The 18,702-nt window shown below is 39.4% G+C and overlaps 1 protein-coding gene across 7 annotated transcripts in view; it reads right to left on the minus strand.

Moving 5' to 3' along the window:
• Cpvl (carboxypeptidase, vitellogenic-like) overlaps positions 1 to 18,702 on the minus strand; it is a 165,961-nt gene that overhangs the window by 12,566 nt on the left and 134,693 nt on the right. For all 7 annotated transcript variants that reach the window (XM_005377479.2, XM_005377481.2, XM_005377478.2 and 4 more), the window contains one exon: positions 14,463 to 14,645. In XM_005377479.2, the coding sequence (XP_005377536.1) occupies positions 14,463 to 14,645 (183 nt within the window). The remainder of the gene's footprint in view (positions 1 to 14,462; positions 14,646 to 18,702) is intronic.

The raw sequence follows: 18,702 nt of genomic DNA on the forward strand, positions 1-18,702 counted from the left end.
TTCTTCTCCCTAACATAGAGCTGATGAGATGGAGCCCATGTCATGACACAGTAGGGGGAAAGGACACAGAGAAGCCACTGAACTGAACAAAGGAAAAAGTGGGATGTCCCTTCCTGCAGCTGCTCTGGCAAGGCAGTGCTGGTGCCCAAATCTGAACCTTGGGATTCTGGTTGATGTACAAAACGATAAATATTAGGAACAAAAATAAATATCCACATCTCCATGCCAGACAGCAGAGGAGCAGGAAGTTGCCGGATACTTAGGACTTCTGCTCTGATGGTTTGTTTTTGACTGTGTAAGTGGCTATATTTCCCTTCTTCCTTCTTCCCATATGCTAGAAACTTAGGACAAATAAAAATCATTTTAAAAAGCTGGGTGTGCTTCATTTATTGTCAGCAGGGATGTTCGGAATTATTGTTAAACAATGCTTTGGAAATATCTCATTGCTCAATTTAGCCACTTTTATTTACTATTAATAGACTGTTATGTGGCGCAAATGTTAAACGCCTCTTTAGCCCTCTTTGTTCCTTCTACCTCTCAGCAAGAGTTTTCTGGTCACCATGAAGCCAAAGCTGGGCAGAATAGCAGTAGCTCCAAGCCTTTCTGATAAACGCTACTGAACTCACTTCATCATTTGAAGTTTTAATACATAGTATCTCCTGAGGAGGACTGTCTGAACAGAGCGAGGACATCTTGCTCTGCAAAAATAGAAGAATGCTGGGAGAAGTTCATAGAGCAATGGGAACATGGTGGAGACCACTACAAAGCGGCTCTGAGCAGGATTTAACATTAACCAATTTGTTTTCATGTTTACTTGTGAGCCTGTCCAAGGCCTAGGCCTCTTGTCTGGAGATGGGCAGCAGATTCATAGTAAGTGAACCTCTATGAGTCACTGGTCCCGGCTGAGACCTGTATTGGCTATGAAGCCCTGATGCCTCAAAGGACAAGATAAGTCCACAGATGAGGATGCTTGGCTCCAACCCCAATTAACTGAAAGGAGACTACAGCTGCAGACTGCACACTCCTACAATAAAAGTCAACCTAGAGATAAGGTAGCCTCCTAATTAGCATACTTTACTACCTAGGGAAGTCTTTGAATTGTCTCCCAACATCTGCTCAGATTCCCGCATTTTCTTCGGTGTCCCCCTCCTTTGTTTGAAAACCAAATAAATACGGGCCACCCAGAGCAGTTCTTTGTCTTAGCCCCCAGAGAATCTCGAATTCTGTTAGAGGCTTTTGAACCTTCTGGAACCCTAAAATCATACCACTTGATTCATTTATTTAAACTTTCACAGTACACTTGTTTGCAGGATTGCGGGCCGGATCAGTCTGCAGTAACTAAGGGATAATGGTAATACATTAGGAACATATGTTTATTACATGCTAATAAGGTGCTCCCCAGAGTGTCAAGTAGTTTGTAAGCATTAACTCAACTAATCCTAATAACAAATCCTCCTTTTGGTGTGTGTGTGCATGCTAGAGATCCCTATGGCTATCAGGCGCTGGCTTCTCACAATAACATTTCCAATGGCCCAAAACGATTAATGTCTCATCCTTCTACAAATACAAATGCATAAATAGTCATCCCTTAGTATATTTGTAGGATTCCCCATGAGTACCCAAATCAGTGGATGCTCAATTCCCTTATATTAATTGGCATCATATTTGCATATCACCTGTGCACAGCCTCTTGCACATTTTAAATCATTTATAGATTACTTATAACATTTAATGCAATGTAAATGCTATGTAAATAGTTGTTAATCTATATTGATTAAGGAATAAGGACAAGAAAATAGTCTGTATATGTTAGGTATAGATGAAATCATCATAGGCTTAACTACATTTTCAATTTGTGGTTGGTTGAATCCACAGGTAAAGAATCAAGGATACTCTCTCTCTCTCTCTCTCTCTCTCTCTCTATGTGTGTGTGTGTACATATATATATACATATGTATATATTATACATATGAGTTCTTACAAATGATGCTATCACACTGACATAGTAAAACATAACTTTGTGATGAGGCATATGTATATATATATATGTATATATATATATAATTTCTTTTTCACTTTAAAGAGAAAAAACAATAACAAAATAACAACAAAGACAAAAACAGAATAACACACAAACAAAAAATGATACAGAATTTCAAAACAAGATGATAGGAGATTAACAATGGTTGTTATATTACATATTGTTATCATCAACAAAGTTGTTCAGATTATCAAATGTAAGAATGCAAGATTGATCAATATAATTTCTATATCAACACATTCTATAGAAGTAATCAGTTGGCTTAATAATTACTCTAATTATAAAGTAATGGTGAGCATGAAAGTTTCAAGATATTTATGACAGTGCATATGATATGAAAATATTCCTGCTTTCTATTAGTGACAAAGTCAGAAGCATTGCTAATGCTACTGTGTGTCTGCACTCCAAATGGAAGGAAATGCGAAATTTCATAAGCAAATGCCATTTCATTTGGAGGTTAGTAAAAGTGGAGATGTGATTCTTTTTCCCTGCTAAATGCACTGACCCTCTGAATCTAAACCACAGATCTTTATCCCAGGTTAAGAACTTATTAAAGTTCTTGTTAAATAACGAATACTTATTAAATAACCTAATGGTTACCTAATGGAAATAGCTCATATATTCAGGCCATCACTCCACAGTCTAAAACACTGCACTTTTTTTGCTTTGACATAGAATTCTATAAATCCATTATACTGTCTGATCATTAATTAATAGTCAGAAATAAGTTCACTGTGCTAGTGGACAGTGCCTTTGCTGAGAAGCACAACCCCGGGTGGCACAGTTGCCTCTTTGTTGGAGGGGAGCACAGATGCACTCCTCTCTGAGGGTGTCACACACCAGGAGCTCATAATTTCAGTACAGCACAGAACTCTGCTGAGAAAAGGAAGCTCCAACTCTGAATAAAGAAAGGACTTTTCTACGAGTCTACATTACCAACGGTCTATCAGGGATTTGAATGAACAAAGGCGACTTGTAAACTGACAATGCATGGCATGAAATGAAGTCTAAACTGTAGCTCAAGGTTTTGGCTGTGGATTTCCAGAACCAGTTCTGTGCCATGGGATAGAAGCGACTAGAAGACGCTTTCAACGTGATGCTTCAGATCAGCTGCTGGTTTGTCAAGAGTAAAACTATGTTCTCAAATTTCTGCTTGGCCTGTAAGTAAGTGAAATAGGTCAGGATTTAGGCCAGCCTTTAGGAATCAGGATGCAAGTTATCCATGCATAAGCCACACGGGGTTCCTGCAAGATGGAACCGTGGCAGTGTCAACAAGACAAAAGACAGAAAACTTTATGGTTCCCCAACCCACAGCATGTTAGAACCCGCTAAGAACCTCAAATGCCAATGCTCAGTTTCTACCCCACACTAATACAGTCAAGATCTCTGGAGAGGAAGCCTGGTAATCTGCATCCACAAGGATTCAGACACACAGGCGAAGGGAAACGTAGTAGACTGATCATGGATGCAAATTCTTTGCCACTCTTTCCCCCAAGAAGAGTCCTGCCTTACTTTGTGATTGGCTTTGAATAATGCAATGCAACACAACACAAGGAATGTTCGAGGACTTTGGCGCTGGCATCCTTTGCTTCTCAGTTTGGGAGAGCAGCTGCAGTTCTGTGAAGAAGTCCTACACAAGAGGCCCCAGGAAGGCAGCACTGGAGAAGTGAGGACGTCTAAGATGTCCCAACTCTAGTACAACTCCCAGCTGAATTCCCCTGCATGTGTGACCTAAGCCCACCCCATCTAAACCAGAACTACCCAGCTGAGCCCATTCAGTGCACACAATTGTGAGAAATTATAAATTGTTTTTTTAAGCCTCTGGTTTTATAGGGATTTGGAATCGATATGAGTTGAAAACCAAGGCCTGATCAATCTTTCTACTGCAATATAAGACAAAATTACACAGAAACCTTAAGCAAAATCATGTATCATGGCAACAAAGGAAGACCAGTTTCTCACTGGTCCCTGGCAAACTGCCCACAAGAGGTAGTGAGCACTTTACCTGGGTGGCCTTCATGACTGACAGAGATGCACCATGTGCCCCTTCTTCAGGGAGGGCAGTCAGCAGACAGCACTCAGCTGTCAGCCCTTCAGGGGTGGCCTCAGCGGCAGAGCATGACCTTTCCCAGGGCAACATCAGTCCTAGGGCAGTCCAATCCTAGTTCCCCATTCCTTCCACTGGTGTTGGTCCCCTTCTAAACAGCTTGTACCCCAACCGTTGCCTCAGTGTCTCCTTCTGGAGAACCCAGCCTGTGACTGCCATGCAGTTCTGATTGCGAGATGGGTGTGCATTGGCAGCCATGCCATCAGTGACTGGTAGCCATGCTCTGGTCTTGGTCTAGAAGATGGAGACTCAGAACCCAGAGATTCAGGACACTCCTTTCTGTGGAAGGCAACAGAGCTGGAAGAAGGGGAGATGCGGACTCTGTTTAAAAATTGCTGTAACAAAGCCAAAGTATTTCTCCAGGGAAATAACTATATTTGGGAATCGTTGTCTCAAATCTATGTAACAGGCACTTTACTTGGTTCTTTTAAAAATTTCATCCTTTCTCAACTAGTGAAATGCAAAAGCGGAATTTATTGCTCTCTGCTTCCTCTAGTCACGTCAGCACAATCAAGGGCTTGCTGAAGAGCTCCTGGGAACCCACAATTCATAATGCTCCCTACGCTGTTTAAAATTCTAAAAAACTGAAGTGTGGACAGGAAATCCAAGAAAGGCAGGTGGTTAATTCTGATTCCCGCCATCGATTGTCTGGAGAAACATTCAAATTCTAGCCTTCCACTCCAAGGGCTGTGGTGACTCTTTCCTATATTTTTGAATTGTTGGGAATCAAAGAAACAATGTAATGTTAACGTTAGATTTAGGAAAGCACAGTTGCCAGGTGTGGGTTGGTATTACTTTCTCTCTGCACACTACACTTGCTCTAGCTTCTTTCTCCTTGTAAGTGGTGCTCTTGCCCTCAGGCAACAAAATAGTGTGTGGTCTGAATACGTCGCCAAGCACAGTGTAACCACCACCTCCCCCTCCCGCTTGCTACCAACACCACATACTCTTTTAGAAGGCAGGTATGTGGTCTAGATCTGGCCATCTTGAGTGTTGCATCCCCTCCCCGAGCCATTGGCCACACAAGCATGTAGGGAAATCGTGATGAGGTGGCAAGTTTGAGACTTGGATCGTCTACTGTTACTATTTAAAGCCTGAAGCAAATTTCTTAGGTAAAAATTCTCTTTTCTCATTTAAAAATTAGTAAATGTCATGACACAGTTTGCAAGGTAGCACTAGATTCACAAGCTCCTGGATAAAAGGTGCACAGCAGACCACACCTGAGGTCTTACGAATGCTGAATTAAATGGTAACTGTCCTTAGCAACTACTTTGGCCTTCACCACATCCCTGTGAAGTAATGGTTCGCACCCAGATGTTACAGAACTGACTAGTAACCAGCCCCTGGCTGGAAAAAGGCAAACCTGAAATTCAAACCAGCTCTGTCTAACGCCACAGTCCACCTTCCTCTCATTAGCCAACCTCCGATGTGGTGGCTCACCACAAGTCAGTTTTGACAATGCTGCTTTCCTTCTCTTCTGTTTTTTTGGAAGTGAGCTCTAGAGTCCTAGTTTCTACTAAAAAACAATTTGGGAGTGGAGAGGAAGGCAGAGCATACATCTGAGGGCTCCAGACAGCAAACCTGGGCCAGGGGCAGGGCTGAGGTGTGAGTCTTGGCACAGGGTTGTGCCTCAGAGGTTGTATGTGCTACTACAGCTGAGAAGAAGAGCAAGGTCAGCAGCAGGCCATGCTCTTCCTAAGCTGTTAAGTTGGCATGGACAAAAGAAGTACCATCTCTCCAGTAGGAAACTGATTTCTCACAGCTAGGATACCCCAGTGCTCATTCACCTCAGCCTCTATTTTGAGGAGTTGAGGATCAAGTGTCAGGAAGGTGATTTTGTGAAATAGATGGGGACTCTTCTCCCAGTAAAGCTCTTAAATGAATCAAGATATGTTATATACATATACCAATTTCCTAATGTGAATGTATTATGTATTGCAAAATATACTAATTTTTTAAAGAAACTCCTAATACAACACCCTATGTGCAGGGTCCCCTAAGCCTGAATTCATCCTCTGCTGCCATTTGAAACTTTCCCCAAAAAACTATGAAAATGTGCTTAAAACTGTTAGTAGCTTCTCACTGCTTAAAAAGTGGGTCATGCACCTCTGAGCCCACCATGAAGTCCCTACATCTGCTTTCTGGTACTCTCACAGTTCTCTTCCAAGCATGAGACTATGAACCCGAGGGTGTACCCCACCTCTGCCCAGCCTTCTCTTATCCATGGCCTTACCCAACATGTTTTCTTTACATACCACCCCAATTCTAGTATGTGTTCTTTTATAATATCACAAGTTCCTAGATAAAGCTTTAAGTTTCTCCACCATTGGATAAAACTGGACTCACTACAAGGAAGCTCACGTACCTTTTTAAAAAACCTGGTATTCTGTGTCTAGAAGTTGGGATCCAGGTATGAGATGCATTATTTCTCAGGTTTGCTTAATCATGGAGGAGATGTGTATAGGCTGTGTAATTTCATTTGTCCCAGTACATATACTACTGAGATTCTATCATTTCAGCAGTGGATATGTTTATGGAGTAGAAAAATATGGGCTGGAAGATAGAGGAGCTGGACTCTCATCTCAGCAAGGACAAAAAATATAAAGACTTTGGGAAAGTCGTTTAACCTCTAGGTCTTTAACCTTTTGAGTCATCATCTGAAAAATGAGCTTTAATGTTGGTTCCAGCTATACAGTTCTGCTAGCTGAGATAATCCATCCTGCAATTACTGAATAAACTTGTAGTGCTATTGATACTGAAATAAAAAAATAAAAAATACCCATGGGTCAAACCACAATCAGGAAAATTAGATTTGTTAATTATGCAAAATTCATGATAGCAGAAGCCACATTGGCTAAAATTTGTGAAGAATGCAAATCTGATGAGTGACTTCAACCCCATAGAGTCTCAAAAGTATCTTTCTTAAAATAAAAGCAAAAAAGAAAAATAATTTAATTGCTTTCTTTCAGACACAGCTTAATGAAGTTTAATCTAGAAACATGTTCTTAAAAAAATTCATGTATGGCTATAATTCTGATTAAAAATTCTTCTAAAAACTACATACAGATTCAAAATATTCTTGGGGCTCATATGACAACTTGATGATATGAATACAAAATAGCATGCATTTTCAAAGCAGTGAAAACATCGATGCAGACCAGCGACTTTAACTTTTGGAAAAGGGCACAGAACAATCCCAAAAGGAGCAGCAGGGTGGCCTGGACCGTGGTGACTGTGGATTATGAACAGCGAAAGACGAAGGATGAGACCTCTGGGACCAGCGATAACATTAGTAAGCACTCAGTGTCAGTGGCTATGCAGAGGCTATCCACAGTCTCCGTCAGCCCTTCACCTGGGAAGTGCATTTTATATATAGTATTTTTCTCTCCCTCTCTCCACACATACAGACATAAACAAATAAGGAGATATACATGTATTGGTAAGTAGACAGAGAGTGTACATCTGCTGAAGGCCACTCTACTCTTCTGCATTTCTGCTACCTGAGCACCTCTTGGCATTGATAAAAAATAGACATTTCGGGTTTTTGCTAGAAGATCTCTTAGAGATAATTCATTCCTTATCCTGCATTTGACAGACAAACTGAAGCTCAGAATGATTGCAGCCGCAGATTACACTACAAGGCAAGGTCTGACACTTAGAATGGTATGAATACCATAGACTGGCGGTCTTCCAGGTCAGAGTGCACAGATGAACTCAGAATGTTCACTATGCATCTGGCCCGGGAAGGCTGGCTGCAGCTACACTGGGGTGTGGGGGGGTGGCGCACCTGGAGTTGCAGGGAACATAGCTACCTCTCTCAGTCCCTGCTAGCTCCCCCAGGAGAGCTGTCATTCCTTGAAGTGGACATTTTAGGTAACCACATGGAGACAAATCTACTTTGGTTTCCATTTTTTAAATTAAGAGCTGTGGTGGTTGGCAGAGTGTGGTTTCTTTTTTGGCAGACACATACACGTGCTTCTGTTTTGTGTGTCTAATGCTGAAAAGCAAGTCCGTGGCTGAGGTCCGTTTTCTTCATTATCAGACGTCTGACATTTGGACAGTATTCCCAGACCCAAGCCTCACAGAGAATGCCTTTGTTCACATGTGAGCCCTTCTCCCTCCTTCACTCCCCATCTCCACGGTCCCCCCAGTCCAAGGCTGGGGAGCAAAGGGGGAAGGATCTCCGCCAACATTTTAAAATCACCTACATAAAATGCAGATCTCTTGCTGCGTGGTAAAACGCTCCCTATCACAAACATATGTGGACCCTGCTTCTTTTGTTACCCAGATTTTGGCAGCCGGGGAAGCGCCGCCATTTCATCTCTAAATGTGTTTTGCATTCACAAGAAGAGTCAGCGGGCTTAGTGTGATATCTGCCACCCGTTTCTGACAGGCAGCCAATTCCTCTTCCCACCTCTGTGGCACACACTGCCCTGAAGCGGCAATCTGGCCTCCCAGGCTGGACGTTTTGTGCACAGAGCCAAGCAGGACACGTGTGCAGCGCCAGGCACTGGAGCGTTTCACAAGGCTGATCCAGGGGACACAAAAAACAGGTGGCGGAGGCAGCCCTCAAGGAATCTGGAGGAAACCCTGTGCGTGCTGCTGAGCTTCTCATCAAAACGCAGTGCAGGGACAGGAGAGGTGATAGTCACCCTCCCTGGCAGCTCAGCATTCATATTTGCCCTGAGTACCTGAATATTACTAGTCTGACTTTCTTCTAGGGGTTGACTTCAAATGAAATAGTTTCCTCGATCTTGAATTTTATTATATTAATGATCCAGGGTTAAAAAAGTAAAAGTAGCAAAATTTGCTATAAGTCCAGTAATACTCTATACTTATTAATTTAATTGAATACTCTCAATAGTTGCATGAGCTACAACAGACTGGGGGCTTGAACGGAAGGAGTTTATTTCACATAAGTCTGGAGGCTGTGAGGGCCCAAGTGCTGGCCAGTTTCTGGTGAGGGTCATTTTCCTGGCTTGCAGATGGCCATCTTCTTTTTGTGTTCTATACAGCGGAGAGAGCTCAAGCCAGAAAACTCTCTAGTGTCTCTTCTTAGAAGGACACTAAATCAGAGCCCCAGCCTCATGATTTCAATGAACCTTAATTAACATGGATAAGCCCTATCTCTACATGCAGTCATATTTGGTGAGGGACCATGTGAGTTTGAGGGGAGGGGTAAAATTCAGTTTTAAAGATGTATAGATGAGTTAAACAACATACTAGAAATAGCAGTTGACAGGATACAAAATCAACACGCAGAAATCTGCAAAATTCATGTATGGTAATAAAGAACCTGATCCAAAAGGAGTCAGAAAAACAATTAAATTCCTAATAGTTTCTTCCCAAAATTAAATTCCTAGGAATCAAACTAAACAAGGAAGTGAAAGATCCCTATGATGAAAACTGCAGAACTCTGAAGAAAGAAATTGAAAAAGATATTAGAAAATAGAAAGACATCCCTTGTTTTTGGGTCAGCAGAATTAACATTTTAAAAATGGCTATATTATCAAAAGTGATCTATAGGTTTGACACAATGCCTATTAAAATACAGCAACATTATTCATGGAGATGGAAAAAACAATCCTAAAATTTGCTTGGAATCAGAAAAGACTCAGAATAAGCAAAAAGAGAAAATGAGCAAAATGAGAAAATGAGCAAAAAGAGAAAAACTGGAAGCATCACAATACTGGATTTCAAATTGTTCTACACATCCACAGTAGCAAAATAGCAGAGCAACGGCATAAAAATAGATATATAGTCAAATGCAATAGAACAAGAGACACATAAACAACCCCATGAACCTACAGCCACATGATTTTGCGACAAACATATTTTGGAGAAAAGATAGCCTCTTTAACAAATGGTGCCGGGAAAACTGGATATTCACTTGCAGAAGATTGAAACTGGATCCTTACCTCTTATCCTGTACTAAAATCAAATAAAAATGGATCAAAGACCTAGATATAAAACCAGAAACTGAAACTGCTGAAAGGTAACATAGGGAATACACTTGAAACACATAAGCAAAGACTTTTGAATAGAATTCCAGTTGTACAGGAAATGATATCAAAAATCCACTAATGAGATTACATCTATTCAAAAGCTTCTGCACAGCAAAGGAAACAATTAACAGAGTGAAAAGATAACCTACAGAATGGGGCATAATGAGACTTCTGATAGAAGACTAATATCTAGAATATATAGTGAACTAAAAGAAAAATCCCTCAAATAAGTGACCCATCAAAAAACAAGCAGATGAACTGCATAGAAACTTTCAAAAGATGTTCAACATCTTTAGTCAGAGAAATTCAAATCAAAGCAACACTGAGATTCATTTTTCGCCAGTCATAATGGCTATCATCGAGAACATAAAGAGCAACAAATGCTGGTAAAAATGTGGGGAGAAGAAATCCTTCTACTATGGAAATATGGAGAATACGGAAGTATGGAGATTCCTCAAAAAGTTAAAAGTAGAAGGGGCTGGGGTTTAGCTCAGCGGCAAAGCGCCTGCCTGGCAAGCGCAAGGTCGTGAGTTTGGTTCCCGGTACCGGAGAAAAACCAAAAAACAAAACAAAACAAAAAAAAGTTAAAAGTAGAAATTCCACTTGACCCAGCTGTACCTCTCCTGGGTATATTCCTGAAAGAACTAAAGACATCAGACTGTAGTGATGCATACATACATACCCATGTTTCACAACAGCTAAGCTCTAGAAATAACATGGATACCTGTTAACAGAAGAATGTATAAAGAAAATGTGGTATATATATATATATACACACACTGGATTATTACCCAGCCACTAAGGAAATTGAAATAATGCCATTTGCAGGGAAATGCGTAGAATTTGAGACCATTATGCTTATTTCACTTGAAGTAATGCAGACTCAGAAACTTACATATCATATTATTTTTCTTACATGAGGAACAAAATACAAATTAATAAAATAAAGAAGAAATGGCAGGAAACTAGAAAGGTAGACTGTTGGGGATAAAGAAGGTGATTAAGGGCTGAGGGAGGAAAAAAAAGGATTGAAAAAGATCAAGATATATATATATATATATCAATTTGCACAAATGAGCATCACTGCTTTGTAACAGAAATATGCACTATGAAAAACATACAAACACTCAAAAAAAAAAAAGAAAAAGAAATAGTACAGAAGAGCACAGAACTAAAAGGAATGTCAGTGGAAAACATCAATACTGGAACATGTAGAAGAAAAGGCATGGAAACAGGGCTATAAAGGATAAAATAAAAGGTTTAATATTCCTATAAATATAGTCTAGAAGGAGAGGAGGAGAGAGTAGGGAAAGGCAATATTGGAAGAGAGAATGACTGAGAATTTTCCAAATATAACAAAAGACCTCAAGCCACAGTTTCAAAAAGTCTAAGAAACCCAAGGACAATATATACACATCTTACCATGTAAGTACAAACAATAAAATTTCTGGAGAACAAAAATTGGGAAATCTAAAAAGTTCTCAGGTAGAAAAAAAAATAAAAATAAAACAAGGAGTACCATCAGCTCTAAGACTAGTTAGTAGTCAATTTCTCAAAGAAATTGATGCAAGTCAGAGGACAACAGAGCAACATCTTTTGTTATCTGCTGAGAGAAAGTGTCAAGCTAAGATTCTCTTACATAGGAAAGGTCCTTTATGATAAAAAGGAACAGCAAAACATTTTAAGACAAAAAGAGGGACGTTGCTGTCAACCTAACATTTCTAAAATAAGCACTAAAGAGATTTGGTGCAGAAATGTAAGAAATGAAGAGTAACCGAAAGGGTGATTAGGTGGGTGACATTCAGTGACTACTGGCTGTACCAAATGCTGTAAATAATGTTGTGTAGTATCTAAACTAGAGACAGATTTTTTTAAAAAAACTACAAAAACCGGGAGAGACAGTAAAAATGATTAAGTGCTGTAAGGGTCTTACATTTGTCTGAAAAGTGGTGAAATTCTACTTTATATGAGATTAGATGAGTCTAGAATTTATATTGTACTGTACTTTAGTGTAACCATTAAACACACTGAAATAATTTATTGCTAACAAGTCTATAGATGACACTTGATCTTAGCCAAAAGGCCAAGAAGCGATGTCTATATATGAGAAAAAATAAAATTATAGAAAATGGTTGAGTAATACAGAAGAAAGCAATAAGAAAAAGGAAATACAGAGCACACGGGACAAATAGAAAACAAGTAATAAAACAGTATGTTTAAAAACAATCAGCAATTACATTAAATGTAAATGGATTACTGCAGTTAAAAATATTGTAGGGGTCCATCAAAAATAAAACCCTACTATACACTGCTTAAAAGAGACATTTAAATAAAGGGATATGGAAATATTGAAAGTAAAAAACTGAAAAAAGATATTTCATGTATGTATTTCCAAAGAAAGTTAGTATAGATACACTATTATCAACAAATTAGACTTTACAATGAGAAGTGTTACTACAGATAAAAAGGAAGTTGCCACAGATAAAAAGGAATCCTTAAGAATAAAGGATTTAATGTCAGGAATGTATAATGTGTCTATAGTTGTATTTAGTTAACAACAAAAAGTAAAACTAGATGTAAAAGGAGCAAAAGAAAAATCTTCCATTATAGTGTGAGATTTTAACAGACTTCTCATGTTAAACTAGTGGGATAAATAAGGAACAAAGAAGGCAGCAGCAGGGGAGGGGAGAGATGAAGGATTGAATAACAAAACTGTTAAAACTGTCCTAGTTGACATACAACACATTACAACTAATGACCACACAATATGTACTATTTGTAAGTACAAGGAATATGTACAAAAAATAACTAGTATGGGACCACAAAGCAAATTTCACATGACTGAAATTATAGAGAATAATGTTTTCAGATCACAGAGCTGTAACTGAGTATGTTTTCTTATTCTTGAAATAAATGCAAAAATAGAAGATGCAAAATCCTAGAAAATTAAGCAATACAATTAAAATAACCCATTGGCCAAAGGGGATAAAAAAAAAATGGATGAAATTATAGTAAAACCATGATGAATTTTAAGGCGCACTTAAGGCCAGGCTTACGAGATTCAACATATTGAGTGCCTCTATTAGCAATGATGAAAGGCTGAAAATTCATGTTCTAAGTATCTATTTTAAAAAGTTTTAAAAAATTAAATCACATACCAGGAAGATAATAATAAAATAGAATAAAAGTACAAATTGATAAAATAGCAAAAATACAACAAAGACAAAAATTGGTTCGAGAAAAATAAATGTGTCTCATGCAAGAGACGAAAGAATACTGCTACTACAGATTTCAAGAGACATTAATGACAATAAGATGATATTATAAAAGCAATTTTATGCTCATGAATTTGAAACTTCAGATGAAATAAATTTCTGAAAAAATTACAGCCTGTGAAAGGAAATACATGAAGATATAGAAAAGGTGCTTAGTCCCATGTCAGTTATAGAAACCGAATCTGTAATCTGCCTTTCCCAAAGAAACTATCAGGCCAAGGTGCCTTCACCAATGGCGTCTTTCAACACTTGAAAGATCTAATTGAGACATCCAAAAGAGGAAAGACGCTTCCCAAACCATTTCACTAAGCCAGAGTGGTTCTTATTCCAAAAATTGAAAAAGATGTTAGAAGAAAAGAAAATTACACAACTGATGTCTGCTGCTAAAGTTGAGATCACACTAGAGGTATCAGCTAAGAGATTTTACCCAAAACTGCATATGTGACTCAGAACTGTGGTCACATATCTACCAGAAGAGACTCTGTGGAATCTTCCATTGTCAAATTACACTTGTCTTCCAAATAGACTCTTGCTAATCATTTGCTCCTTAAGGCTGAGTATCGTCTTTTTAAATCATCTTCTTCTGAACAAAGCCTAGACTTCTCTCTGTTTTGACATCAAGTCTTACGTATTTTATTTTACTTTTTCTAGAACTGGAGATTCAACCAGGGCCTCATGGAAGCTAGCCATGTACTCTATCACTGAGTCACAACTCCCATTCCTTTTTATTTTATTTCGAGACAGCATCTCACTAAATCCCTAAGTTGCACAGGGCGGGCTTGAACTTGTGATCTTCCCGCCTTAGCCTCCTAGAGCACTGGGATTACAGGCATGTACCACAGTGCTTGGCATCACGTACTACGTACTTTAATACTAACTTAGACCACTTTTTTCTTTAAAAAGTTGGGCCATGGAAGAGACATGTTGGCTGCTACATGACTTGCTTAGGCCAGCTATGTCATACTGGCACTCAGGTTTTCTTTTCAATCCTACTACCCCATTTCCAGGGCTGCATACCCCCAGCGTTTTCATACCTGATGGAAGTCACCCACTTGCCGGACATAGCCAGCCACATCTTTATCAGAGTTAAAGACCTTCCAAACTTTTCTTCCCATCCTGTGGTATTCCTGGGTTCCTTTCCAGTCCATGGCCATCAAGGAGCGCTCTGTCAGGGAAGCTGCCACGATAATGTCCAGTTGGCCACTGTAGACCAGAACCTGAAATGAAAACAAGCCATCAGCAAACACAAGATTCAGAAAATGAAGCCAGTGAACTGATTTAACCAGAGAGTGAGGCAGTAAAGGAAAAGGAAACTTAAACTTTTGTGACACAGTGCTCAAAGAGGCCAGCCTGGCAGATCAGAGTGTTAGTTCATTTCAGAGAGCCACACATACAAGCAACCTTGTTGCAATGATTGCATTTTTCTAAAGGTACCATTCATAGTAATAATACTTCGTAGTAATCTGCAAAGTGCTGCTCTTGGTTGCCAAATTATTTGTGCTGTATAATCCAGGGAATGGAAAAACTACACCCGTGTGTGTGTGCTTCACTGGATTATATAGCTAGGACTGTGGTTGTATTTTAGTATAACTAAAGAATACTACACCTAGGCTTTCACAAAGCCTGCATTTCATTAACTTTGGATTCAGACCTTTCAGGAACTGGCAAATGGGGCTGTTTCTCAGGTGTTGCTAATCCATGTTGCTCTGTCCTCCTCCACTGAGTTCAGCAACAACTGTAATTTTTTGAAGCAAAAAGATAGATGTGGGTGCTTCGGGTGTGTTACCTGTTGGAGGCAGCTATGCTTGCATACCACTTCCAAGGCATACTTTACTTAAATATGATCGCTACTTGCCCAAAGAAAGGAAAGTCCTTTCTTCCTAGATTGCAATTTTCTCTCCTATAAAACTGATGGATATCGTAGGAAAAACAATGTTAAAGCAACTCTTTGCCTACCAATTTTCAAATTATAAAAAGACTTAAAAATGTTGAGATTTTTTTGTCCCAATTGTCCCAGTTTATGGAGTGTATTCTTTAAAAATAAACCCAAATAAATAAAATGTATATAACTATATTCATTATCATTTTAACTAAAACCACAAAACACAATCTAAAAGTCTTATAAGTGCGAAGTAGTTAAATACATGGGAGTAGCAGAATTCAGTTTGGTATTGTGAACCCATTAAAAATATTTGGTTGAGCCACATTGCAATGTGGGAAATGTTTATCCTATATGTGATGCTCATATAAATTGTGATCTTCCTGTAGTTTTTTCAGAAATTGCGATCTGTCAAATATAAGGTATATAAGTCAAATATAAGGTATATCACAATTATGAGTATAATATTCACACACCCATTCACACACACAAAATGAAATTTGAAAAAAGGAATACACTTCATTAATTTAGATGGTAGAAACATGAGTAATTTCTTCATTTATTTTCTACTCTCCTTATATCATTTTATGGAAATAATACAATATTAGTCATCATAAAGTATTGCCCCTCTACTCAACCAAAAGGTTTTCCCTAACTCAGTGTGACCTTTGATCTATTTAGAAGCTGTGAATGGGCCCGCATACAGACTTTGGCTGAATCCTTAATTTGGATATCAAATGTTCCCTGCATATGTTTCCATCTCTGCCTTCATGATACGAGCTTCTTAAAAGGCTTAAACATAATTAAAAAGCCCAGGACTTTTACACACTCCAAATCCTCAAGCGGCAGTGGGACAGGATTTAGACTAAGATGAAAGAGCCCTGGGCCTCCAGTGCAGGAACATGCAGGCTTTCATGTTACTAGTCACCATCACCACCTCCACACTCCTACACAGACACCCAAAGCAAAAAGTCCTGATAGATTTAAAGCCTCTTTTAAAAACTCAGCTCAACTGCAGCAATAAAGTATTTACATTGTTTATATATAAGAAACTGCCTCAAAAGCTTTGAGTACTTATGGCCTATGCAAAACCTTCTACAGCTGTTTTTAGCGAGCATTATGGAAACAATTATATATGATGGGTACCAGCGAACGAGGCCTAAATGTTTCACCATTCTAGGAAGGCCTGATTATAGCTGATTAGGAAAGGTAATCATGTATAAAGTAATTCTTCTTTTAGCATTCCATCAAAATATGCTGAATAATAGGCAAATATACAAGTATTTATCTTTTTTTGCTCTCCATGGCCACTATGTGTAGCTTGCATCTTCTTCCAGAAGGTCCCTTCCAGTTACCTTTAGTATCAGTGCTACATTTAGAAGTCAGGGTGAATTTTCTTTTCATTCTACAGGACAATAGCAAAACCTGCAGGTTATAGTAATAAAACAGATTTGTATGCACAGAAGTACAGGACCTGTTTGCTGAACTGAACTGAGCTACATCCCTTCTTGTTAAGACTCCTTACAAACAAGAGCACCAGCTCTCTAGAACAAGGCAGTGAGGTCTGAACTGCACAGCTTTGTGTATGCAACATGTAGAAGGCCTGCATTTGGGGGCAAATGGAAATCCACCCTTTGCAAAGCAAAAGGCATATAAGTCAAATGCAGTAACAACCACAACAGCAAAAACAATAATGACTGTGATGGTTAGTCTTCTTTGTCAACTTGGCTGGACAAGAGAAAATGCCTAGAAAATTGGTTACAGCACACTTGTGGGTATGTTTCTGAGGACACCTCCAGAGATGAGTGGCATGCAACACAGTGAACTGGGGAAGAAAAGGACACACCCTGAACGTGACTGGCACCATCCGATGGGATGGGTGCCAGGATGGAACCAAAAACAAAAGCAGAGGTAAATTTGCACCTGTGCCCATGCCACCCTTCTTGAGTGGATACAGTGTTTGCTGCTGCCATCACCTGCGGACATCAAATACCGCATTCTTCAGCCTTTATGGAAGGCTCGCACCAGTGACTCTCCCAGGGCCTGTGGGCCTTTGGTCTTGGAACAGGACTGTGTCATTGGTCCCTCTGAGGCTCCCAGCCTTTCGACTGAAGTTACTCATTTCCCTGGGTCTCTGGCCTACAGATGGCCACTGTGGGACTCTTCAGCCTCTGACTATGTACTATATTCTAATAAATATTCTCTTACAATGATATGTATTCTGTTCCTCTGAGAACCTGACTAATACAGTGAAAAAGCAAAGTGACTTTAGAGCTGGCATTAAAGGTGGCCAACATTATAAGAATCCCAGAGCTTTTATTTTTATCAAAATTGACCTTATTCCCTTAACCGCCCATAGGAATATCCTGTGCCAGTAGGCTGCTGTGGGTTGGATGGGTGAGTGAGATACCACAGGAACCGGTGCCTGTGAGTTGAGAAGCCAGGTGAGTGTGGTTGGTCCTGAAGCCAAGGGCATGCACTGGCTACCTACCTACATCCTGACCTTCAAAGGTCCAGGGCAGCACCAAATCCTGACATCTTGGCCTATCACGATGGATATGCACACCCTCACCCACTCCTTTCCTGGTAGGTGGACCAACGCTCCCTGTTTGCCACAGACGGAAGAGTTTCCCAGGATGCAGGACAATTGGTGCTAAAACTGGGACAGTCTGGGACAAACCTACCCCTGAGGCTCGCTGGTATTTTAAGCAACAAGCTCTCAAGCCAGAGAAGCAGAGACTGAAATGAATGCAGCTTTCAGTTACACTTCCCTTGTCAGGATGATTGGAACAAAATAGGAAAGAAATGGTTGGAGCTGGTTTCCAGTGATGTACCAGAACACTCACTTTCCTTTCTGGTCAGCTGTGAGGATTGAGGGCATTCCTTTCAGAGACCGTCCTTTCAGTCCTGGGAAGGCTGGCTGGTTAGGTCACTGAAATCACTGGTTATGCTCTGACATGGAAAAATGCTTATCATATGAAAAAAATCAATAAAAATCATGATTGTATTTGTTTTTACTCTACAATTATTACATTTAAAAATGTGCTTCAAATTTGGGGAAGACAGATATGAAAATTCTGGCAATTAAGACAAACTATGGTGAATGTGTTTTAGCTTGACTGTTGTTTAGATTTTTTTTGGTCAATGTGGTTAGAATCTTTTATATTGAAAAGAAATAGCAAAATAAAAAATAACCCTAAGAGACTGATTACTTCACTTTGACAAAAGACAGGTCTTTTGGGAGGAATAACTTCTAATAATTAAAATATTACCAGCTTTCAAGTTTTCATGACAACTAGCCATAAAGTTTAATTTTTATTCATAGTCAATCTTTAAAAAACACATTCCAGTTTTGTGAGGAATCTCCAAACTGATTTCCACAGTGGTTTCACCAA

Source organism: Chinchilla lanigera, unplaced genomic scaffold (assembly GCF_000276665.1).
Source record: "Chinchilla lanigera isolate Chin_1 unplaced genomic scaffold, ChiLan1.0 scaffold00009, whole genome shotgun sequence".
Lineage (NCBI taxonomy): Eukaryota > Metazoa > Chordata > Mammalia > Rodentia > Chinchillidae > Chinchilla > Chinchilla lanigera.